This window comes from Eschrichtius robustus, chromosome 16 (assembly GCF_028021215.1).
Source record: "Eschrichtius robustus isolate mEscRob2 chromosome 16, mEscRob2.pri, whole genome shotgun sequence".
NCBI classification, from domain to species: Eukaryota; Metazoa; Chordata; class Mammalia; order Artiodactyla; family Eschrichtiidae; genus Eschrichtius; species Eschrichtius robustus.
This window is the reverse complement of record NC_090839.1, coordinates 69,268,025-69,291,879: the sequence shown is the minus strand read 5'-3', so window position 1 is coordinate 69,291,879 and position 23,855 is coordinate 69,268,025. Positions and strand designations below refer to the sequence as shown.

The following is a 23,855-nucleotide window of genomic DNA, read 5'->3' as shown; positions in this document are numbered from 1 at the left end:
GTGTCGAGAACCTTCTACCGGCACATCCTTTAACCTCCAAGAGACCCTGCAGGAGGTGACGCGCCTGCCCTTCCTCCTCGCTGCGGGGAATCCAATGCCCTTGGAGCTGGGCCGACACGTTGGGGCCCCCGCTGAGCCGAAGCGCTGGGGCCCCGCCTGCAGGGGGAGGCCTTTCTCAGCGCTGCGTAATTGTGCCCATGTGCAAAGGAGGCCTAAGTCTTCTCAGATCTTCAGAGTCTCAGCAGAGGCAGAAATCTCGACTTATACTTAAAATCTCCTGATCTTACACCCTGACAACGAATTTTTAGAAATTTTAAAGCACAGCATGGACCCAACAAATCACATCCACAGGTGAGCTGGCTTTGGCCCAGGAGACCTCTGCCCTAGATGCTGACTTGTATTTTTACCTTCTGGTACTATTTCCTCCTAGGGCTCAGAGATGCTTTACCTGCTGTGCCAGGCTGGGATGTGCGCGCTGCTATTGTCCCATCTTACAGAGTCTCAAGGGAAGCAAGCACGTGCCCAAGGCCACTCGGTGGCTCGGAAGCAGGGCTGCACTTCCTCTGAGTTCTCCGAAGGGGGCCGGCCAGGGGCAGCTTTCAGGCTGTCACTCTGAGCTGCCCGCGGCCGCGCAGGGAGGAAACAGGAGTTAGGGGAGGGGCGGGGGAGGAGACTGGGGTCTACCCAGTCCTCCTGAGCTCTGGGCAGGAGAGCCGTCAGGACCCGAGCTCCCACGGCAGGGCCTCTCTCCTCTGCTCAGGCCGCGAGGTGGCTTTCTCGGGGCCCAGGATGCAGAGGTGGGGACTGTGGGCCGCGGCCGTCCTGACCCTCCTCTCCGCGCAGGCCTTTCCGCAAACGGACATCAATATCAGCCCAGGTGAGCACGGGGCCAGGGCCGGGAACAGGTGGAGAGGAGGACACCCCGCAAATGCTTGAGCTGTCAGTGAGGCCTCGCCGCCTGGGCTGCAGGCCTGCCCGACCCAAGGAATGTTGGGGGGGCCAAGCTGAGCCTCCTGTCAGCCCCTCCAGCTCCTCTCCCTCCAGCTCATGGGCATTGTGCTAGGGCCAGACGCGAAGAGACCTGGTGATAAATCCCAGCTTTGCATCTTAAAAGCTGTATGACCTGGCACAAGTTTCTTAACCTCTCTGAGCCTCAGTTTCCTTCAGAAAACGGTGGTCACAATAGCACCCTCTGGGGCTACTGTGCAAGGGAGATGAGATAATCTGGGGAAAGTGCCTGGCACCACAGGAAGATCTGAAGATGGTATTTTTGTTAGGGATTTGGCATCTGGGCTCCCCGCTCCCACCTTGGCTGTGACAGCTGTTCCCAGGGAGCTGGGCAGGCAGGAGGACATAGTCCCTCTAGTGACCTCCCTGGCGGCCTGGCCCAGTGACACCCAGCTCTGCGGACATTCTGTGTCCCCAGGGATTGGGGCCCATCAGCCTCGGGCATGTGGCCTCCCAGTGTCCCACTTGGAGGACGCAGGGCTTCAAATGAGCTCAATTTCTTCACCCTTGCAGTAGGGAGGCTAGGGTGCTGACTCTGGGGTAGGAAGAGTCCCGAGTCCTTCAGTCCCTTCAAGGTGGAGGATCTTGCCTGTCACCTCTACCAGGAGGGTTCTTTCCAAACATGGTTTAAAGCTATAATAATAATAATACCAATAACAACAATTGCTACTTTTGTAGCCCTCACTATATGCCAGGCACTGTTTTAAGCACTTTTTACATATGGATTTATTTAATCCTCACAATAACTCTGTGGCAGAGATACTATTTCTATCCCCATTAAAATAAAACTAACACTAATAAAACATCCGTAAGATCCCCATAAAGCCATGTTATTGGGCAGTTACAGTGTTGAGGGGAATTTAAATAGTGGGGTGATAAGATTGCAAGATAAAATACCTGATGTCCAGGTGAATTTGAATTTCAGATAAACAATAAACCATTTTTTACTGTAAGTGTCTCAAATATTGCATGGGACATACCTTATGCTAAAAATTATTTCTTGTTTATCTGAAATTCAAATTTAACTGGGAATTCTTTTTTTTTTTTAATCTGGTAACCCTAGTGATGGGAGATAACGGGTGGTCAGTTCATTTGGGCAAGCATCAGGGGCTCTGGTCTGCCATAAACTCTCTGAGTGTCTGTATTAGCTCGGGCTGCCATAACAAAATACCGCAGACTGGGTGGCTTCAACAACAGGAAGAGTTCTGGAGGCTACAAGTCCAAGATCAAGATGCCACCTGATCTGTTACCTGGTGAGGGCCCTCTTCCTGGCTTGCAAGTAGCCACATGGCAGAGAGAGAGAGTGCTCTGGTCTCTCTTCCTCTTCTTATAAGGGCACTAATCCCATCATGGGGGCCCCATGACTCCATCTAACCCTAATCACCTCCCAAAGACCCCATGAAAACACCATCACATTGGGTGTTGGGGCTTCAACATGGGAATCTGGGGGGCACACAAACATTCAGTCCATAACAGTGTCTTTGCCTGCTTGCTCTTGTGCCTCAATATCCTCATCCGTGCAATGGGTGAGCAGGAGAGAAGTTGGACAAAATATCCTTGAAAGATATTCGTGTGTTCCAAGATCTTGCCTTTCTGCCCAGCATAAGAGGAAAGTCCTGAGGCTGAGTTTGAGAGTGGGAGCGATGGGGAGTCCTCTCTCTCTCACTAGCTTGTGACCATGGGATCTTTCTCTGAGCTTCAAGTTTCCTCCTGTGGAAAGTGAGGATGATAGTGGTGTCCATCAGATGTTTTGGGGACTCTTCAATGAGATCATGCAAGTGAAGCACTTAGCACATAGAAAGCACTTGAAAAATGGCTTATTACCTTACTACTTCTGCCACTGTGGTTGTTGCTGTTATGATAGAATTGACCAGGAGACACAGTTTTCTGCTGTGACAAAATGCCTTCAAAAAGGAACTTCCAGACATCTAGCCCCATGCCTCAGTCCCACTCTACAGATGAGGAGACTGAGATCCCTTCCAACCCAGCAACTTTGGAGACCTCAGAGTTGGAGTTGGAAGGAAGGGTCCCGGAAATCCACTTGGCCCAATCCTTCCACAATACAGCTGTGGAAACTGAGGCCTACAGAGGCCAAATAATCTGGCCACGGTCATCATCCATCCAGTCCAGCAGAAAGCCCAGTTCAAGCCTGAGTGGATAAATCTGCTAGAGGAAAGTGATTTCAATGCAGAAGAGAACGTGTGAGTTAAGTGTGTGTGCGTGTGTCAAGTGGGTGTGTGTGTGCGTGTGAGTGTGCGTGTTGATGTGTCACTAGGGAGGCCTTATCTGGGGTCTTGGTGAGCCCTTGCAGACCATGAAGGTGGGCGCACAACCATAGCCCTCCTTACTGAAAGTGGGCCTGGTTCTTCTTCCTCTCCTGCATCCTGAGCCTTTAGGTACAAAACAGAACAGGGTCATTCCATCCTTCATCCCACTGCTCTGGACCTTCATGAACATGCAAATATACGCAAATAGTGCAACCCAGCCATACCCTTAGATCTGCTTTGGAAACAAACCTTTAGACACTTCTGAGAGACTAGGAAGGATTTAGCCAGACTAGATCCTTTTCCTAAAACCCTTCTCTGAACCTGGCTTTGATCACTTTGTTTAAGTGGATTAACAAATATTAAGTGCTTAAAAGAGGGCCTGGCACCTGGTAAAAGCTACATAAATATTTGCTGTTATCTTCAACCATAACCATAAAAAAGTTTCCTTTTCCTGGCTCCTGAGCCCAAGAACTTTCCACAGCAAAGGAAATTCTAGCAAAGCGTTTTGATGCTCAGGGCCTGCTTCTGCAGGGCTTCAGGGGTGGGAAGGGAGAATCAGTCAAGTTCTGTAGCCTCTTCCTCTCCCCTCCAAGAAACTGGCATTGTGCACTCAGCACCAGGATTATTCCAGGGCCCAGGCTGTTTCTGTTGTAATAGCTCATGTTTACTAGAACACCTACTATAAGCCAGGCACTGGCTTCCCTGTGAAGTAGGCACTATCATCATGCCCATTTTACAGATGAGGAAACTGAGGCACAAAGAGGTGAGTTTCTAACTGGAGTCATCTAACTCCAGAGTCTAAGCTCTGAGGCTGGAGCACAGAGGCTTGGGCAACTGGGTGTCCCTACTTCCTAGAGTACACCCTTCCCCACCCTCCAGTCTGTATCACAGAGTCAGATCCTAGAGTACCCCAACCTGGACACTCTAACCCATTCCCTACCCCTCCTCTATGGTCACAGAGCCCTCTGCATATTTCTAGAATGTCCCTTAGTATATGAGGACTCATTGCCATGTGTGCTATGCATTCCTCCCTCCAGACTGTGAGCAACTTGAGGGCACAGACCTCAAGCCAAATAAGCACCCAGGAAACATTGAATTATTACTTAATTATGTTGGTCTTAGTTATCTCAGGCTGCTATCACAAAATACCATAGACTGGGAGGCTTAAACCACAGGAATTTATTTCTCACAGTTCTAAAGCCTGGGAACTCCGAAATTAAGGTGTTGACCAATTCAGTTCCTGGTGAGAGCTCTTTTCCTGGCTTGCAAATGGCCACAGAACGGAGAGCTCTGGTCTCTCCTCTTCTCCTAATGGCACTAACCCCATCATGGGGGTCCACCCTTATGACATCATGTAGCCCTAATTTCCTGAAGGCCCCAGCTCCAAATACCATCACACTGGGGGGTAGGGCTTCAACATATGAACTGGAGGGGGACACACAAACATTCAGTCCATAATGCTGTTAAATTGGGCGTTTAATATATTTGTCTTGCCAAATGAGAAAACCAAGACCAGAAAAAGATGTTTTCTGGAGGCACTGTAGTGCTTAGGAATTTTCAAGTCCATCAGACTTTAATCTCATCCTGACACTGCCACTTGCTAGCTGTGGGAGCGAGTGACTTAACGTCTTTGAGCCTCAGTTTCTGCACCTATAAAATGGGGATGATACAGATACCCCTCCCAGTTTGGTCTCGACGGTTATACTAACCACGCAATGAATGGCCACTGTTATGAGCAATATAAAAAATCACCCAGTACTGTCTCCTTTGTATCATGTGAGCACAAGAGCAGCCTGGAAGGAGGGAAAGCAAAGCTGAGGCATGAGAGGCCTGGGACCAGCAGTTCTGCACCCCAGAGCCAGGGCTCACTGGGAAGGGCCCACTGAGGGTGGGATGTGTGGACCAGGGAGACAGCAGGCAACGAAGGTGACAGAGCCCTCCCAGTGGCCGCCTTCCCAGACACTGGGAGACACTTCCGACCCCCTGGGACATCTGGGGCCCAGTAGTGACGGGGGGTGGGGAGGCCGCCAATGTGGCCCCCAGAGCCTCCCCCTCCACTCCCAGCTGGCTCTCAAGGCTGATCTGGGCAGGAGGCAGCAGGGTAGTGTGTTTGTGGGCGGCTGGACTGGGGCCAGGGGAGCGAGCAGCCAGATCGTGTGGGAAGGTGACAATTTATTCTTTTAAAAAGAGAGAGATTAAAAAAACAAGTCCTGAACTCCGATGGCATGTCCTCTTTCCTTAACAAGCTCAGAGCTTCCAAAGGCTTTGACTCCCACCCCAGCTGGGAGACCCTGGGGGCCTTTGGTGCTGCTAATTGAAGTAAAATACCATGTAGTTTGGCCTCGGTTTCCAGAGCAACAAGCTTCTTTGTGCATCCCTCCCCCCCCCCCCCCGCCCCCCGCTTCCACCCCTCCCCTCCGTCACCTCCAGCCTCATCCCTCTCTCAAATTCCCAGCCAGGCTGAACCTTCTGCAATTCTCCAAATGCTCCCTTCTCTCTTATACCTCTGGGCCTTTGCACATGCTGTGCCCGCCACTTGAAACACTCTTCCTCTGACTCTTCCTCATCCTTCAGGTCTCAGTGGGGGTCTCACATCACCCGCTCCAGGAAGCCTCCTGGATCTCCAAATCTGGGTTATGTGCCGCTTTTAGGTGCTCCTGTGGAAACACCTTTATTTTCCCCATCCGGAAGGGGACTCACTCTTGTGTCCTGTCATAATCACCAGTGGACACCCTGAAGGCAGGGTTGGGGCGGCCACCAGTTCAACTAGGGAGAGAAAAGGGGCAAACAAATGACCAGTTTCCAAAATAATTTGAGCGCTGCTCCCTCAAGTTTTTGCCTGCATGACGCAAATCCATATTAATTGCATATTAATGACATTTTATTTCTGTGCTTATTTTTCTTAATGTCAGCCTCCAGAGAGTGTAAGATCCATGAGGTCAGAGGTCACCTCTGTGTAGTGTGCCACAGTATCTCCAGCACATAGCCAACTACCTGAGACCAAGTAGGTGCTCAAATAAGACTTGTTGAATGAATAAGGGGATGAATAAAGAACCAGACCATCAAGATTGAGACAAAAGGAAATGGGCTTAAATGCAGCAGGAATCTCTAAATTAGGTCTGGAGCCACACATCCTGGCTTCAAAACCCAGCTCTGCCACTTAGGAGCTGGGTGACCTCAGGCAAGTTACTCAACCTTTCTGTGCTTTGGTTTCTTCGTCTATAATGGGGGGATGATCGTGGTACCTACCTTGTAGGATGTATGAAGACTAAATGAATTGATATGTACAAAGCACCTGACACAATGCCTGGCTCAGACGGAAGCTCAGTAGGGTTGGCCCTGGTTATAATGTCACCATCACTACCTGAGTGTCAAGCTATAAAGCTATAGAGATCTCTTCCCCAGAGAGACACAAATTAGCAAAGGCTACTCTGGGTTCCAGGTTGATGAAAGTCCTTTAAGGGACTTCCCTGGTGGTCCAGCGATTAAGACTCCACGCTCCCAATGCAGGGGGCCCGGGTTCGATCTCTGGTTAGGGGAACCTAGATCCTGTGTGCTGCAACTAAGAGCCTGCATGCTGCAACTAAGACCTAGCACAGACCAATAAAGAAATAAATATTTTTTTAAAAGAAGAAAGAAAAAAAGAAAGTCCTCTAAGATCCTTCTAATCCTTGTTTCTAAAATCCCAGAGGTAAAGGAGGTAGGGGGTTGCCAGGCAGGGTGGAGTTCATTATCATCCCGGTGCAAGCGAGTGGCTCCTTTTTGCCTCCCAGGTCCTCCCAATTAAAGGCCTTTGCCTGCCCAGGTGGAAAGGGGAGTAATTGAGCAGTGACCTGTCACAGCCCCATTTTCTGGTATGTTTCACCCCAGGCATCCATAACCACCACTTGCTCGGTGGAGACAATCAAAGGGACCAGGAGTGGGGAGAAGGGCGGGAAGGTGGGGGCTGAGATTCTCCGTTGCTAACGAGCTCCCTGGTGACGCTGATACAGCTCCTCACAGCAGTCTCTGCGCTAAGTAATCCGGAAAACCAGGCTCAGTCAACTGCCTTCGGTGCTGAGTTAGAAAAGTCCCGGCACGCCATCCTAGAGTCAAGATACACCAGGTTGGAGGCATCAGGGCACATGGGCGGTGCCCACACCCTTCTCACCACTGTCCCCCAAAAGGGGCAGTGGACCCAAAGAAGCAGCATTTGATTCCCTAGCATGCATTTAGTCATTCAAAACTGGTTATCGCACACCTACTATGTGCCAGGCACTGGGGAGAGGGACGATCACAGCAGACCTTGTGCAGGGGGAGGCCAGACTGAACAAGAATTCACGGGGATGTGTGAAAGGAGGGATGAGGGGCTCTAGGAGCTCTTAGAGAGGCTCCTACCTCGTCTTCCCTAAAGAAGCCACCATGTGGCTGAGACTCAAAGAAGAAACTCGAATTGGCCGAAGACAGGCCGAGGGAAGTATCTGCAAAGATCTGGACACGCTTTGAGAAATGGCAGGAGCTGAAGCAAATCTGGAGCATGTTGTGAGCGACAGGGGACAAGCTGCAGGGGCAGGTGGGAGCCCTGTTCCCGAGGGCGATGGGCACTCCTGGAGGGCTTTGGTGAGATGAGATCAGGGTGTTGGAAGGATGCCTCAGGATTTGGAAGGTGAGATAAGGCAGGAAGAACAGCCAGGCGGCAATTGAGGAGGTCTCTGTGAGAGATGACAGGGGGAGGAAGAATGTGGAAGGAGAGACAGAGACAGAGACAGAAGTGGGGGAGGGAGAGGGAGGGAGGAAGGAAGGCCGGAAGGAAAGAAGAAAAGAAGGAAGGGAGGAGGGAAGAAAAGAAAGAAAGAAAGAAAGGAATTGGAGAGGTGCTGGGAGATGGAATAAACAAGACTTAAAAATTGACTGGATGTGCGTAGAGGGAAAGGGAGGAGGTAAAGATGATTTGGGGCAAATATCCAACAATGCTAGACAATTCTGGTCAGTTCGAGCCAATTCTTGTCAGTTTTGTCTAATCAAAACTGTGTGTGTATGGGACTTCCCGGGCAGTCCAGTGGTTAAGACTCCACGCTTCCACTGCAGGGGGCACGGGTTTGATCCCTGGTCTGGAACTAAGAGCCCGCATGCCGTGTGTGTGTGTGTGTGTGTGTGTGTATGTATGTGTGTGTGTGTGTGTGTGTACACATCTGTGTGCATTTTTCTGGGGAAAGAAAGGAACAGTAGCTTTAATCAAGACAGCTATACTATAATATTTGATATCAAATAAATCACAAAGGTAGAGCAAATGTAATGGGGTATCCTAGGTTGGATATTGGGAACAGAAAAAGAAAAAACTGGTGAAATCTGAATAAAGCCTGTAGTTTACTGAAGAGTATGTACCCATATTAATTTCTTAGTTATGACAAATGTACTGTGGGAATGTAAGATGTTAACATCAGGGGAAACTGGATGAAGGTTATTCAGGGACTCTGTATAATATTTTTGCAACTTTTCTGTAAATCTAAATTTATTCAAAAATAAAAAGTTTAATTTTTTTTAAGTGAAGGAAAAGAAAAAGAGATAGAGGACAACGAGGGTGGAAACTTCCAGATCAGACCTTATGGTAAATTAAAGAACAGAAAACGTCTCCACTATAGACATCCAGAAATACAGATAAACTTTACAAACATCCTTTGAAAATTAAGCTGGGCTTCCAAGAAAGTGAGGAGGGCGACCAGGGGTGGGAAACAAAGTTAGAGATGGAAACCAAAGCAGCGGGCACATGCACGGCAGAGCTCTGGGTGTGGTGTCAGCCTCCCTAATACAGAAGCTCGGGCTTCACATCCACACCGGGGAGGGAGTGATGAGACTCGGACCCTTTCACAGAGAGGAGACCCGTGAAGAGTCCCACCTTACAGGAAAGGATACGCCGAGTGGGGAGGGGGCAATCCTCCCTGTCAGAGAGATGACGAAGAAGTTTGTCAGCTTCATCCCAAACTCAGGGAGGAAATGCAAGACTTCCCCTCTGCAGCATCCTTTGGTGAAGTCTGTACCATTAAATTTAAACACAGTGTTCTAGCAATGCCCCGGGGCTGTTAAGCCATGGGTTTATAATAGCTATATATTTTAACTCCAAAATTAGAAAAATAACACAAAGTCTACTTCTAATCGGTTGTGTGGCTTAATTTTTGTTAAAGAAACTACAGGTAGGCTGAGAAATGTGGACGTTTGCTGTGATGTTTTGTGTTGCTGCCCTGTGGGGTTATTTTACATTTTGGAGTCCTGCCTTCCATGTAGGGAGAGGATTCTATTGACATTTGGGGTCAGAAAACCCTTTGCTGTGGGGATGTCCTGGTCATTGTAGGATGTTTAGCAGCATTTCTGGCTTCTACCCACTGGATGCTAATAGCACCACCACTTCTATTTTTGACAACCAAGAATGTCTCTAGGCATTGTTTAATGTCCCCTGAGAATCAAAATCACCCCTGGTTGAGAACCAGTGCTCCAGGGTGATCGACTAAGGGGGGCCTGGGATGTGGCACTTTCAGATTTAGAACTGGGACAGTCCTGGGCAAACTGGGGTGGTTACATCCCCTACTTCCATCTCTAATAGGAATAGTTAGGGTGCAAAATAATTATAGGATGGGTGAGAGTTGGGAAAGTGGTTTAGCACCAGCAAATATCATACTCTTGGGCTAACTATTCCAGCCAACACCGGGACAGACGTGGCCACGTTCTCACCAATGAGTGTCCTTGGTTACAAGTGATGGGTGGAAAGCAGATGGAAATGATTTGCTGCTTCTCATCCATGCAAAGGAGGAACTGCTCCAAAAGCAGACCCCTGGGAATGATCCAGCCGAATCTTTCTGTGTGGAAGGAATGGGCAAAAGTCCCCACAGGGAGCTCAGCAATGCCCAGCGTCACAGGGGGTCCTTCAGCCCTCTCAGCTTCGAGGCAATGTCCTCCTAGACCAATGCTCTCACCTGAGAAAGGAGGAGACCGAAGTCCGGGGAGGGGCAGGGAAGGGCCGAGGTCCTGAGACCCCTAACTCCATAAGCAAGAGTTCTCTCCCTTTGCCATGTAAGGGAGGGTTAAGAGAGCAAATTCTGAATCAGCTGGCTCCAGTATGGATACTGGCACACACTGAAAGACAGTTGGCAGGGACTGGTGGGGAGAGGTGGGACAAGCCAGGACTGACCAGTGCAGCTGCCTAGGGTGGGGGAAGGGCTGGTTCTGATCAAACAGGGAAGCCCAATGGCTCTCATCAGGTACAGGTAGTCCAGATGGAAGCTGCCTGCTTAGCATAGCTCTATTATTTTTTTTAAAGCTTTATTTATTTATTTAAATTAAATTCTATCTCTTTATTTATTTGGCTGCGTCGGGTCTTAGTTGCGGTATGCGGGATCTTCATTGCAGCGTGCGGGATCTTTCGTTGTGGCACGCGGGCTTAGTTGCCCCACGGCATGTGGGATCTTAGTTCCCCGACCAGGAATCGAACCCTCATCTCCTGCATTGCAAGGCGGATTCTCAACCACTGGACCACCAGGGAAGTCCCAGCATAGCTCTATTGACTAAAGCAACTGTCCCTTTCCCTCCCCAGAAAAATTCATATAGATGCGTATGTGTGCACATACATGCAAACAAACTCTGGATTTTGCATTTAATTTCAAGGGATTCACTGGACCCCTGAAGCCCATTAACCTCAGTGATGAAACCCTGAGCTAATCGTTAATAATCATACTATTATGGAGCGTCCACACATGCCAAGCACTCAGCAACTTTATTTGACCCAATTAGTTGGCCTAGCAACCCGATGAAGTAGGGGCTAACACATGATTAACCGTCCTCAGCCCTATTGGTTTCCCATGATGAAGTAGCATGTGGATTTTAAAATTAAAGACTTTTTGGTGTCAGGAGGCCTGGGTTCAAATCCCTACTCTGCCTACTACCAGCAGGATGATCTTGAGCAAGCCACTTAACCTGTCTAAGTCTCAGTTTCCCTCTATGTGCTTGACACATCATAAATGCTCAGTAAAGGTGGTCCACTACTTCCTTATTCATGAGCCCAGCCAGCTATTACAGTGGCTTTGAAGGCAAGATTTCACACCCCTGGGCATTACAAAAAGGACCCCAAAGATCTTCCAGTCGGACAGCTGAGAAGGGAAGGAATGTGCCAGCATCACATGGCATGTCAGGCGCAGAGCTGGAGCTGGGACCCTGGCTTCTGCACCCCAGTCTAACAATTTCACCACTGCCCGGTGCCTGCTCTCACAGATGAGCCATCCAACTGAGTTCTATGCAGGTTCTCAGCATGCCTTTCTCCCCCAGTCAGTCATCTTCAATCGTGGTTTCCAAAAAAAGTATATGCTAAGAGGCCTCCGGAGGGGCTGAGACTTTGGAGAACTTTAGTGTCTCAAACATGGGGTTTTCGTTTGTCCCTTTTCAGAATTAAGAACACATCCTGAACCCCAGTAGTTCCACGGGCTAAAGATATAAATAGTCTTGACTACAGTAGGGAAATATACACCTTGGCCAGAGAGCCCAGAAGTGCAGATTGAAATAAGATACCATTTTTTTGCTTATAAAATTTGCAAAGATTGCCATTAAAGTGGCAACACTCAGCGCAGGCAAGGGCGCTGTGAGATGGGCGCTCTCAGACATCACCGTGGGAGCATAAATTGCTTTCAGGAGGCAATTTAGCAAATTGTATCAAAGCCTTAAAAATCTATCCCCAGAAAATCATCAGAAATGCTGCAAAAGCTTTATGCACAAGGCTTTTCATCTCAGAATTATTTCTAATTGTTTTTTAAAAAGAGAAAACAATCTATCCCAAAATTGGGGAATGATTAAATAAACTCTAGGGGGGCCGCTCGGGAATATTAAAGAGCTATTTGAAACAATGTTTACAAAAATTTATAATGACATGAGGGGAAATGCTTATACTCTTAATTTTTAGAAATCAGAATACTGACAGGGGTGTATGGTCGGTATAATCACAATTGCATTTTTAAAAAAATCTTTGCATTCAACATGACAAGAAGAAAAACACTCTAATGTAGTAACGTTTTCCAAGGATTCTATAATGAGCACATATTACTTTTATTATTTTGTAAACTTTAGGTATGCGTTAATCATAAGGCGACACTTTTTACTTTCATGCTTATAAAGATGTCATAAGCTGTAGCATCAACGTTTGCACGGCCAATCTTCTTCCCAATCCGTATTCTCTCTGCCCCCAGCCATGCCAGAGCTGCCCCAGGCCTCCCTGTGCCCACTGTTCTGGATGGAGTTCAAAGGCCACTGCTATAGATTTTTCCCTCTCAATAAGACCTGGGCTGAGGCTGACTTCTACTGCTCTGAGTTCTCCATCGGCAGGAAGTCCGCCAAACTGGCCTCCATCCACAGGTGAGTGGACTCCTCTGTCCTCTGTAGCCCAACCAAGCACCCACTTTGGAAAGGGGTGTGGAGAATGGTGTGTCCCACTGGCGTTTCTCTTTGGTAATTGCAGCTTTTATTCAGCCCAATTTCTCATTGAAACTGGCCTTGGCAGTAGAGGACAAAGCATTTAGCAAGGGTAGCAAACAGCAGGCTGGAAGGTCCATTTTTGTAAGTGCCGATCTTGTGCTGTGCCCTGTTCTGTATCACAGGGGGTTTGACCCTATGATATAACTCACATAATATGTATGTAAAGAACATAACATAAGACATAATAACTGACATTTATTTGCTAAGAGTTTATAAGCATCAAGTTCCCGCAAACCATATTAGGTAAGTATCCTCATTTCACAGATACGGAACCTGAGGCTCCAAGAAGGTAACTTGCTATAAAGTGTGGAGCTGGGATTTGAACCTGAGCAGTTGGGTTCCATAGCCCACCCACCAAGGCCTCCTTCAATGTTCCTCCATGCCTCCTAAGCCCCAGCCATGCTCACCATCTCAAAGTCCTCCAAAGTGGTCCAGCCCATTTACGCCTGCATACTTTGCACATTCTGTTCCCTCCACTGGGAATTCCCGTCCCTATCTTCTCCTCCAGGGAGACACTTCCTTAACCTTCCAGACTCAGCTCTGCCATCTTTCCACCGAAGTCACCCCTGACTCGATGGCACCTGACTGCACTCACCACCCACCTCTCCAGGAACACTTTCTTCATCACTTTAGTGACTTCTTTTCACATCTGTCTTCCTTGCTGATTTGTGGGTTCTTTGAAGCCAGGTGTGATGTGTTCCATTGCCACTAAACTACAAATTTACAATCTTACCTCATTTTTCAAGAATCTCAGAGACTTGAAGTTAGAATGACAGTTGGTTCTTTATGCTTTAGAGTCACTGAGTTTTGTTAAGAGTGGAGAAGGGGTCCTCTATCTTAGTTTCCAAAGAAGTCTTGAATCCTTGCATCAACTCATCCAGCAGATTTATTGAGCACCCACTGTATCCTTGGTGGTGCTGAAGAATATAGTGAGGTAGTCAGGGTCTTACCAGGAAAACAGGAACCACTACAAACATTTAACACGGAGAGAATTTCATGCATACACAAGTGATGGACTCTGAGAACTTAAAGAAGCAGTAGTGTATCTAGAGACTCACTCCAGCAGGAAGCCAACTCCATCCCTAACTGGAGGGCGGGCCAGTCCTATGGGAGCTGGAGCCACAGAAGGCAGGCAGCCCCTGCCAGCACCTCCCCAGGCAGAGAGGGAAAGAAATACCCTGGCTTCTCTCTCCCTCCCATCCTTCCCATCAGTGCCTCCCATTACATGGAGGGCAGCTGACATGGAAGCCTGGGAAAGGCAATCTTCAGGGGTCAAACCCCCTGTGATACAGAGCACAGCACGTGACTGGCACTTATAAAGATGGATAAAATAAGTTCTCAAAAATAACCAACCTATAGAGAAAAATGAAATATATGTAATAAAGAGTAAATTTAAAAGTGATTCCAAATGAAGATTTCCCTTTGGCCAGTCCACAGGAAGGACGGCTCAGCCTGCCTCACGGTGCATGTAATCTATCCCTTGGTTTAATAGGCATTAGAAAGGATTCCAGGCAAATTCAGGGGTTTTCCAACAGCCCCTGACCCAGATCCTGTTCTTTTCTGCCTGAACTTACCTCCTTCCTCTCTTCTCAAGTCCTGACATCCCTCTTTTTCTCTCTTATACTAACGTTTCCCAAATGTTATACCAGCATTTCCTCTCTTATACAGGTAGTTTTCCACTTTGGTATATAATACTTTCCCAAAAACATGTAGAAAAGTTGAATTTGCACAATGCATTCATCTGTTGTAAGTTCAGTTCCCATAAAGCTAGACAATATTATAAAATCTCTAATTACATCTTGTCTTTGAGACACAATCCAATTTTCTAATTCTGGCATTTTTTCATGCTTTGTAATTTTGTTCTTTTCCTTCATAATTAAGCACACTATCAACTTATGTTCATGGAGCGTCTGATTAAAGTTTAAGGTTTTCATACTTTCAGCTTACCTAATAATTTCCATCTTTGCTTCAAGTGACAGTTGAACTAAGTTCATTTGATCTCTGCTCCTTACTACTTGCAGTAGCACCTTGGGCCTTTCTATCTCCCAGTTATTTTGGCCAGATATGGGGAAAATGCAATAAAATATTGAAATAGTTTCCTGAGCAGGTGCCGCTGAACAAAGATGGCACTAGTGCTAAAATGCCTGGGCAGCCACTCCCCCAGTTGACCGCTCACCATGCATGTTCAGCAGTTGATGTAGGACACCCCGAATTGTGCCTGAGAGGGGCACTTGGGGACGCCAGTGCCTAGCTGGGTAGGACCAATGGCAAAGACCCATTGGACTGGAGAGCACTTTGTCCCCAGAAATCTACCACTCTGCTATTAGACAGAACACATTGTCTTGGAACATCGGCTCTATTCAGAGCCTGGTGATGGTGTGAGATAAGATGTCAAATAGAAAAAAGGCGTCGTGTGGGTCCGTGTTGGTCTCTCTCTTTGGGGAGACCAGCCCATCGGAAATAGAAAACTAAACCAACCAGCCTGCCCTGGGGAGCCTGGAAACTTTGTGCTACAGGTGGGCAAGAATTGGATAGAGGGTGCTCGTGGAAGGTTTCCTGGAAGAACTGGTCCTGGATCAGGATCTTGAAGGCTTGGGAAGCTTAGGGAATGGGGGCAGCTGATGTTCTAAAGGAAGAAACCTGTGCAATGTTATGTGCATTGATTGAGGGCATTAGAGTCAGTCAGCCCTAGGCTAGTCCCCACTCCATCACTTCCTACCTGGGCGACCTCGCCCAAGTCCCATAAACTCTCTGAGCCAGAGTCCTCAGCTGGGAAAGAGAAGTAGTCACACTGACTTTAAGGTTGAGGGGCTTTAGAGGAGATAAAAATGGATCTGAAGTTCTTACACAAGTGCTTGGGTAACTCAATGCTCCATGGTGGGAGCTGTTATTATTTTTATTAATTATAATTATGGGTGTCTCAAGAGGTCAGTGCTTACTTAGCGTGCGCACGTCAGATCATCTTTCTGAGGGCGAGTAAGCCTTGACTCACCCGCCCTCTTTCCTTTCCATTGCCTCTAATAATATCTTAGTCCATTTAGGCTGCTATAAAGAAATATCACAGACTGGGTGGCTGATAGACAATAGAAATCTATTTCTCACCGTTCTAGAGGCTGGAGTCCAAGATCAGGGCTCCATCATGGTCAGGTTCTGGTGAGGGCTCACTCCCTGGTTTGCAGACGGTCATCTTCATGCTGTGTCCTCACATGGCAGAAGGGGCAAGGGATCTCACTGGGGCCTCTTTTATAAGGGCACTAGTCCCATTCACAGGGCTCCACCTTCATGAACTAATCACCTCCAAGAGCCCCACCTCCTAACACCATCACATTAGGGGTTAGGATTTCAACATATGAATTGTGGGGCAGGGGACTAACATTCAGTTCATAACAATATTTGTTTAGCAATTGCCAGCATGTGACTGCCTAGAGCACTGTGTTGAGAAGGATTCTGAGAGCCAGAATTCTGAGTGCTTCTGGGATGGATTAAGAATGTCTTCCACAAACACAAAATTAAGGAGAGTAGATATGTGTGCTTTGACTTGCCACCAACGCCTCAAGCAAAAGGAAATCTATTGGTGGGTGTTCTAGACAAGGTGGCAGCCTGTAGAGAGCGGTCATTTAGAACAGCAGTCTCCAACCTTTTTGGCACCAGAGACAAGTTTCCTGGAAGACAATTTTTCCACGGACCAGGGCGGGGGTTGCGGGGGTGATGGTTCGGGCGGTAATGCGGGCGATGGGGAGCGACGGGGGGCGGCAGATGAAGCTTTGCTCGCTGGCCCGCCGCTCACCTCCTGCTGTGCGGCCCGGTTCCTAACAGGCAGCGGACTGCTACTGGCCCACAGCCCGGGGGGGTGGGGACCCCTGATTTAGAAGACGCCAATGGGAGCAGATATACACTGTTGTAACGTAAAGGGTACCTCAACATAGTCCTGTTTTGAAGTGAGTTATTTGTTAGGTGTTTGTTAGGTCTGGGGCTGATTATTATTACTTTGTAATGATTTCTTCAACACACCAATGTTCACCTTTTAGTGCCATGTGGAAGCCAAAAATGTGGAATCCCTTGTCCAGTGGAATCTGTCCCTCTGGGTCTGTGAACTGTGCCTGTTATTTGTTCGTTTTCTGTCACATCCCATGCCCACCCTTCTCATCCCTGCAAATGACATTTCCCAGGCTCATGGATATTGGGGCACTAGGTGAGCGGTTACCTTGGCCCCCCTCCAGGGCCTCCAATGCAGCAGCTCCAAGTATCATGTCCACACACAGCTACAACCCCAGGAAGGAAGGCAGTGGTGGAAACTGGGGCCTTTTCCACACACCACTCTCCATTTATTGGGGAGGAGAATATTTCCAAGATGTCCTCTACCAATTCCCCCATACATCCAATTGGCTGAACTTGGTCAGATGGCCAATGTTAGCTGCAAAGGAGGCTGAGAAAGTGAAATCTGGCCTTCCTAAATTTGATTGTAGGCAACGGGCAAAAGGATTAGGAATGACTGTGAGGTAGGTAACCTGTAGCATCTGCCGCTGTGCCTGTTTGATGCGAGGATGAAATGAGTTCATGTATATAAAACAGTCGGCATAGTACCTGGCATGAAATCAGTGCTCAAGAAACATTTTAATGACGTGAAGAAAAAAAATCTGTGTTCCTATCTATCTATCTGTCTATCTATCCATTCATCCATCCCTATTTCTCTGTTGTTTTTGGCAGCAGACTGCCTCCAGGGTCCTCCATCAATTTCTTTTGTTGGGTGAATTACTTCATAAGCTCTTTGAAATAGGAGGTGAGAATCCCCCAAGAAGACACCAATGCCTTCTGCTATGGTTTGAATGTTTGTGTGCCCCCAAGATTCATATGTTGAAATCCTAATGCCCAATGTGATGGTATTAGGAGTTGGGGCCTTGGGGAAATGCTTAAGTTCTGAGGGTGAAGCCCTGATGAATAAGGTTAGTGCCCTTATAAAAGAGGCCCCACAGAGCTCCCCTGCCCCCTTCTGCCATGTGAGGACACAGAAAGAAGTCTGCACCCAGAAGGGGCCCTCACCTGACCATGCTGGAACCCTGATCTTTCATTTCCCAGCCTCCAGAACTGTAAGAAATAAATTCCTGTAGTTCATAAGCCACCCAGTATGTGGTATTTTGTTGTAGCAGCCTGAACAGCCTAAGATACCTGCTGAAGAGGGTGGATTGATAATTGCAGGATTTGGTTTTGCTGAGTCGGCTATGCAGGTTCAAGCCTCGAGCTGAATTTTCCAGCAAAACAAAAGATTTTGAAGATGTTCTGTGAGAAAGGATTAGGAGAGAGGAGGCTATGTAAGGACTGGCGCTGTAAGGGGGGCTTTTGAGAAAGAGCAAAAACACCCAGTGGAGATTTTCGTTATTTGATGTGTACAATGCAAAGTCAGCTCCTTTCTTTGTCTCTTCAATATAATCCACCTTGTTTGCTAGTGTCGTTACATTTCTAGGATGAGTAACAGTGCTGAGTCCTGCTTTTGGACCAAATCCAGAGATGCCCCTGAGAGGACAGCCCATATGGGTGCCTTAGTTAAAAAAGGAAAAGGAGAAAGCAGGACTGCATCACATCCTCTGTTTACTTTGGTCTGGGAGGGCTAACAAAGACTTCTGTCCATTTTCAACTCAATCCTATGGCAAGAGGCAATGAGTAACAGGCTACCGGGTTTCTTACCTTCGCAGCTGGGAGGAGAATGTCTTTGTGTATGACCTCGTGAACAGCTGCGTTCCTGGGATCCCAGCTGACATCTGGACAGGGCTTCATGATCACAGGCAGGTGAGGAAGTGCTGACCATCAAGCCCTTTTGGAAGTCCCAGCCAAGATTCCATTTTGACTTAACCAGCCTTTCTCATGGAACCTGTGTGCCCGGTCACTTCTATGTGCCCAGCACACAGACAGATCAGACACGATGATGCCCCAGTTAGACTATGATAATCATTGTGAAAGAGGGTATTATGGGAACATATTGGATGGCCAGGGGTGGCCTCTGTTTAGGTTTGGGTTCTCCAAAAAGCAGACACAAAAACGTGATTGGATGGGTAAGAGGCTTTTGAGGGAAGACATTTGCGAAGGAAAAAAGAGGGGAGGGTTGAAGAGGCAGGGAAGACCTTCAGGCCACGATGTGGGTCTGAGCCCTGTGAAAGAAGAGGGGGAGGGAATGGCTGAGTGGGGAGAGCCTTAGATCACAGCTCACCCTGGAAAGTCTTGGCTAAGCCAGTGGGGTGTCCCCAGGCAAAGGATGCCCATTCCAGGAGTCCCACATTGGGCAGGAGCAAGCCAGCACTAGTACCCCTGACATGCTAAGTCACTAACTGGGAACAGCCTGGAGGAAGCACTGTCTCACTGTGAATGCAGTGCTGGGTCCAAGGGGGTTTCAGTCAACCATGCTCCCTCAGCTGGTCCTCCTGAAGGAGCTCTGAGCAGTGCACGTCTACAACTGCCACAGCCTCCCTGGGTAAGAGATATTTAAGTTAACGTCTAGTGGATAAATAGGAATCAGCCAGAGGAAGAGCATTCCAGGTAGAGGGCACAGCATGGGCAAAGGTCCTGAGGTGGGAGAGATCACGGCACACTCAAGGACATTAAAGACTAGTGTGTCTGGGATGCAGAGCGGCGCAGGGGTGAGTGGAATAACGGTGGAGAATAAGGCCCAAGAGGCTGGCTTGGGCCAGATCTCATACCTGGCAATATCACGGCACACTCCACCTGGAGATTTGGTCTCCACACTTTCCGTGGACAAGTCGTATCCTGAGCATCTCTCCTGCATGTATGCCTCCAGCCCTGCCTCAGGTAGGGTTCCAGTTCCAGCTCCTGTTCTGCCACTTACTGGATAGTAGGTGACTTTGGGACTTTTTTTTTTTTTTTTTTTTGCGTCTCTGAGCTTCAGTTTCCTCAGCTCTAAAATGGGATGACAATAATAGTGCCTGGTTGTAAAAAGTAAATGGGCTAAGGTATGTAAAGGACTTAGCCTGTGCTCGGCACACTGTGAGAGCTCATTAAGGGTGGTCGAAGTTGCTATCAAAGTAGCAGAAGTGCGACTTCCCTGGTGGTCCAGTGGCTAAGACTCCGCGCTCCCAATGCAGGGGGCCTGGGTTTCGATCCCTGGTCAGGGAACTAGATCCCGCATGTATGCTGCAACTAAAAGCCTGCATGCCGCAGCTAAAAGATTCTGCATGCCACAACTAAAGATCCTGCATGCCGCAACGAAGATCCCACGTGCCACAACTAAGACCTGGTGCAGCCAAATAAACAAATACTAAAAAAAAAAAAAAAAAAAAAAAAGTAGCAGAAGTATCAATAGTGGCCAGACTCAGTATAGATATTTTAAAAAATCAATAGGATTCATCTGGCAAAAACTTGTATAGAAGTTGTAAGATTAAAAAACCAAAATGTCCCGTTATAATAGTAACTTTAAAATTGACTTATGAATATACTTAGAGTTAAGGAACTTGTATAACAAGACCTAAGAATAATAATAACAAATGATACAGTAAAAGGACTTGTTTTTATATTTTTCTTTTCAAGCCTAGGCACCACGTGCCAGGCACTAGCTAAGTCTCTTAATGCTTTTAATTCATTCAGTTCTCTCAATAATTCTCTGAGGGAAATATTAGCTCTATTTTATAGTTGTGGAAACTGAGGCTCAGACAAGTTAAGTAACTTGTCCAGATTGCAGAGCTAGGAAGTGGGTGGAGCTGGAATCCCAGGCTCTAGTCTCTCTCCCAGAAGGAGCATGCAGTTTCCATTATATGACATGGCCTCCAAAATCATCAGTGCTTTGGGAGACACTTCTCTAAAAACTTGAATAAATGGAGAAATGACTTTTGCTCTAGGACATTGCAAAGAAGCAGTTCTTTCCATAGTTAATTTGCACATTTATTGCAACACCAGTCAAATTCCCAGCAGGACTTATCTTGTAATTGGACAGACTAGTTCCACAGCAAGAAAGAAAAACACTATTTGGACAGAAAAAAAAGAGATGAAGGGTGACTCCCACCCACTGGTAAAAAAAAATTTTTTCTTAATATGGCAGTCAGGGTCTTGAGTACTGGAGTCAGATAGACCCGGGTTTGAATCCTAGCACTAATGCTTTAACTGTGTGAATTTGGGTAGACTAATCTGAGTCTCAGTTTTCTCATCTGTAAAATGGAGATGACAACGCCTGCTTTGCAGGATGGTGAGGATAAAATGAGTAAAGCACACCTGGCATGGTAATAACAAGCCCTCAACAAACGGCAGCTAGTAATGTTACCAGCCAGAGCCAGAACCAAACTCAACTTTGGCTGCTCGTTGCTCAAAAGACAATGTTCGAGAGACAGGGTTGGTAGAACAAGAAAGATGCTTTATTCCAGAAGCCGGCAACCTGGGGAGACGGTGGACTAGCATCCCCAAAACCGTCTCCCAGTTGCTGGTTAGGAGACAAAGGTTTTAAAGGGGAGTTTCAGGGGTGCACAGGCATGGGGGCTATGAGCAGAACAGCACAGCCAGCTCCGACAGTCAGCTTGAAACTGGTCATGCGGTGGTCAGATCAGCATCATCTTGATTGTTTTAAGCATAATCTTCAACTCCAGGGTCAGTTTGTTCTCACTTCCTTGAGGCCAGTTCTTGGCACTGAGCTAGCCATAGATTCAGCACTGCTGAAGACGGAGCAGCTTATGTCATGGCTGCAGTCTGGTCATCATGCAATTAGCTTTTTCCCTCTGGTGGCAGTCATAATATCTGCAAAACAACTCAGGAATGTGCATAGGACACTGTGATCTATATCTTTCAGGAAGGAACTAAAGATTCTGTGACTCTATTGTCCTAATCATTAACTGTTTGAGCCTGCTTTTTTGTGACTCAGGGAAGGTCTGGGAGACTATAGCTTTTCTGCAAACAAGAGGCAGGGGACATGGAGGGGCTTTTGTACCTGGGAGGGCCCTGTAGGGTCCTGCTCAGTTTCAGTAATGGTGGTTAATAATAGTATATCAGATAAAAGTGAGGGCTTCTGCACTGTTAGATACGGAGGTATTAGAATGTTACCCCAAGCTGGAGCTGGCTCAAATGCCTGATCTTTCTCTCCTTGGCTTGCTTCCTTTCCTCTGGGTGCAACCCCCCAGGAAGGGCAGTTTGAATGGACAGACGGCTCATCCTATGACTATAGCTACTGGGATGGGAGCCAGCCAGACGATGGCATCCATGCGGACCCAGAAGAGGAGGATTGCGTGCAAATATGGTACCGACCCACCAGCGGTGGGTGCCCTTGAGACCAGGGCTCTTGCAGGGGTGCTGGGGAGGTGCCAGGGATAGCCAGGAAACTGTGAATTATTCAACACCTTGGAGAGTGACCAGAGGTCACTGGGGGGTGGGGGGGTGTTAGGGGCGTGGCAGTTCCCTATGGTGGATGCATTTTAAACAATGTTTAATGGTGCGTTGTTGACATGCAAACTGTGATTTGGATGAAAAGACATTAGAGATAGAAGCATGAAAAAAAGAAAGAAACTTGTATAGAGACCAAAGGATGGTGCTTTTATGTCATCTCACCAATGCACCAGAGGCGGCTCGTGCTCCTGGACATTAGAACGAAGGGATGCCTGGAGGAGCGCCCAGGTGTAGTAGGGAAAAGAGTACCCAGATGGGTACAAGTACTGGCCCTGTTGCTTTCTAGTTCTGTGTCCTTGCAGGCAATTACTTATTCTCTCTGAGATTCCCTTTTCTCTTCTGTAAAATGGATTTAATAATCGTTGCTACCCCCAGGGCTGTTCTGAGCATTGAAGGAGATATAGTTGGTACAGCACAGCGGTAGGAGCATGGACTCTGGAGTTGAATGTCCTTGTCTGAACCCCAGCTCAACCACTTATGAATTGTGTAGCCCAAAGTAAGTGCCTTAACCTCTTGGTGCCTCAGATTCTTCATCTGCAAAATGGGGCTAATGACACAACTCACGGGGTTGATGTGAAGGAAAAAGAAGATAAGAGACATAAAGTGACTGCAATGGTTTGCACATGGTATCAGCAATCACCACCATCATCGTGAACAACAACGTCACTGCTCACACCAATCGGAAGAAGTAAAAACTATTAATATTTCCATTTTGCAGATGAAGAAATCAAGACTCAGAGAAGTTAAGTGATTTATTCAAGTTTGTCCAGCAAGCAGATATGGAGCTGGGTTTCAAACCTGTATCTACTCCAGATCCAAGTGCTGAACTGCTGCCGTTCCTACTTCGCTCCTTTTTCTTTTTCTGATTAGGGGAGGGAGGCTTGGAACAGCGACTTGCTATCCTGGGAGCCGGAGCTGGGCCAAGCCTCTGGGTGAGGCTTGTCCTGCTCCTCCACAGTGGCAAGTCAACACTAGCCTTATGAGAGAGTAAGGCTGGACAGCAGCCTCATTAAGCATCAGCAAGAAAGGAATGCCAGTGTAGACACCAGACCTACGGGAGAGGACTTTTACTCTGGTGGGATGGCGGGGTTACTTTTACTGTGGTGGATGGACCTTCATGCAGAGTCTCTGCTTTTTCCCATCACAGCTCTGAGGTCATGGAATGATAACACCTGCAGCCGAAAGTTCCCCTTTGTCTGCAAGATCGCAGCTCTGACCATTCACTGATCCAGTCTCGCCCTCTTGGAGCAAGCCCAACTCCAGCATCGACTTGTAGATGTACCTAATGTAAAGTCGACACTCAATAAATGTAAAACACACGGAGGAGACAAATCTCCCAGACAGAGATTTTATACAAGCAAATCTTAAGATACAGAGTGATCACTTGGTGACGAGTGACAGGAAAACCAGCTCAGCTGGCTTGATAAATAAAGGATGGTGGATTTATTGGTCCAAGTAATAAAAGTCCAGGGGTTGTTCTAGATTCAGAGTTGACTCTCACTGGCCTGGCTCAAGGCACATGCCCATTCTTGAAGCAATCTCTTTGGCATATGCTGGTCGGCTAGACCCTGCTTAGATGCACATGGCTGGGCAGGAGGGGTGGGGTCAACATCACCTGAACCACATGGGCCCAAGGAGGAAGGTGGTTCCCCAAGGAAAAGGAAAATATCACCAAACTCATACATTGCTGGTGGGAATGTAGAATGGTAAAGCCATTCCGGA

General features: G+C 47.6%; 1 protein-coding gene across 1 annotated transcript; it reads left to right on the top strand.

Moving 5' to 3' along the window:
- Window positions 1-789: 789 nt before the first annotated feature.
- On the top strand, window positions 790-23,396 carry CLEC19A (C-type lectin domain containing 19A). The gene is made up of 5 exons (XM_068565263.1): window positions 790-877; window positions 12,479-12,644; window positions 18,455-18,548; window positions 21,872-22,004; window positions 23,281-23,396. The coding sequence occupies exons 1-5, from the start codon at window positions 790-792 to the stop codon at window positions 23,358-23,360; spliced, it is 561 nt and encodes a 186-aa protein (XP_068421364.1). The 3' UTR covers window positions 23,361-23,396.
- Window positions 23,397-23,855: the final 459 nt, after the last annotated feature.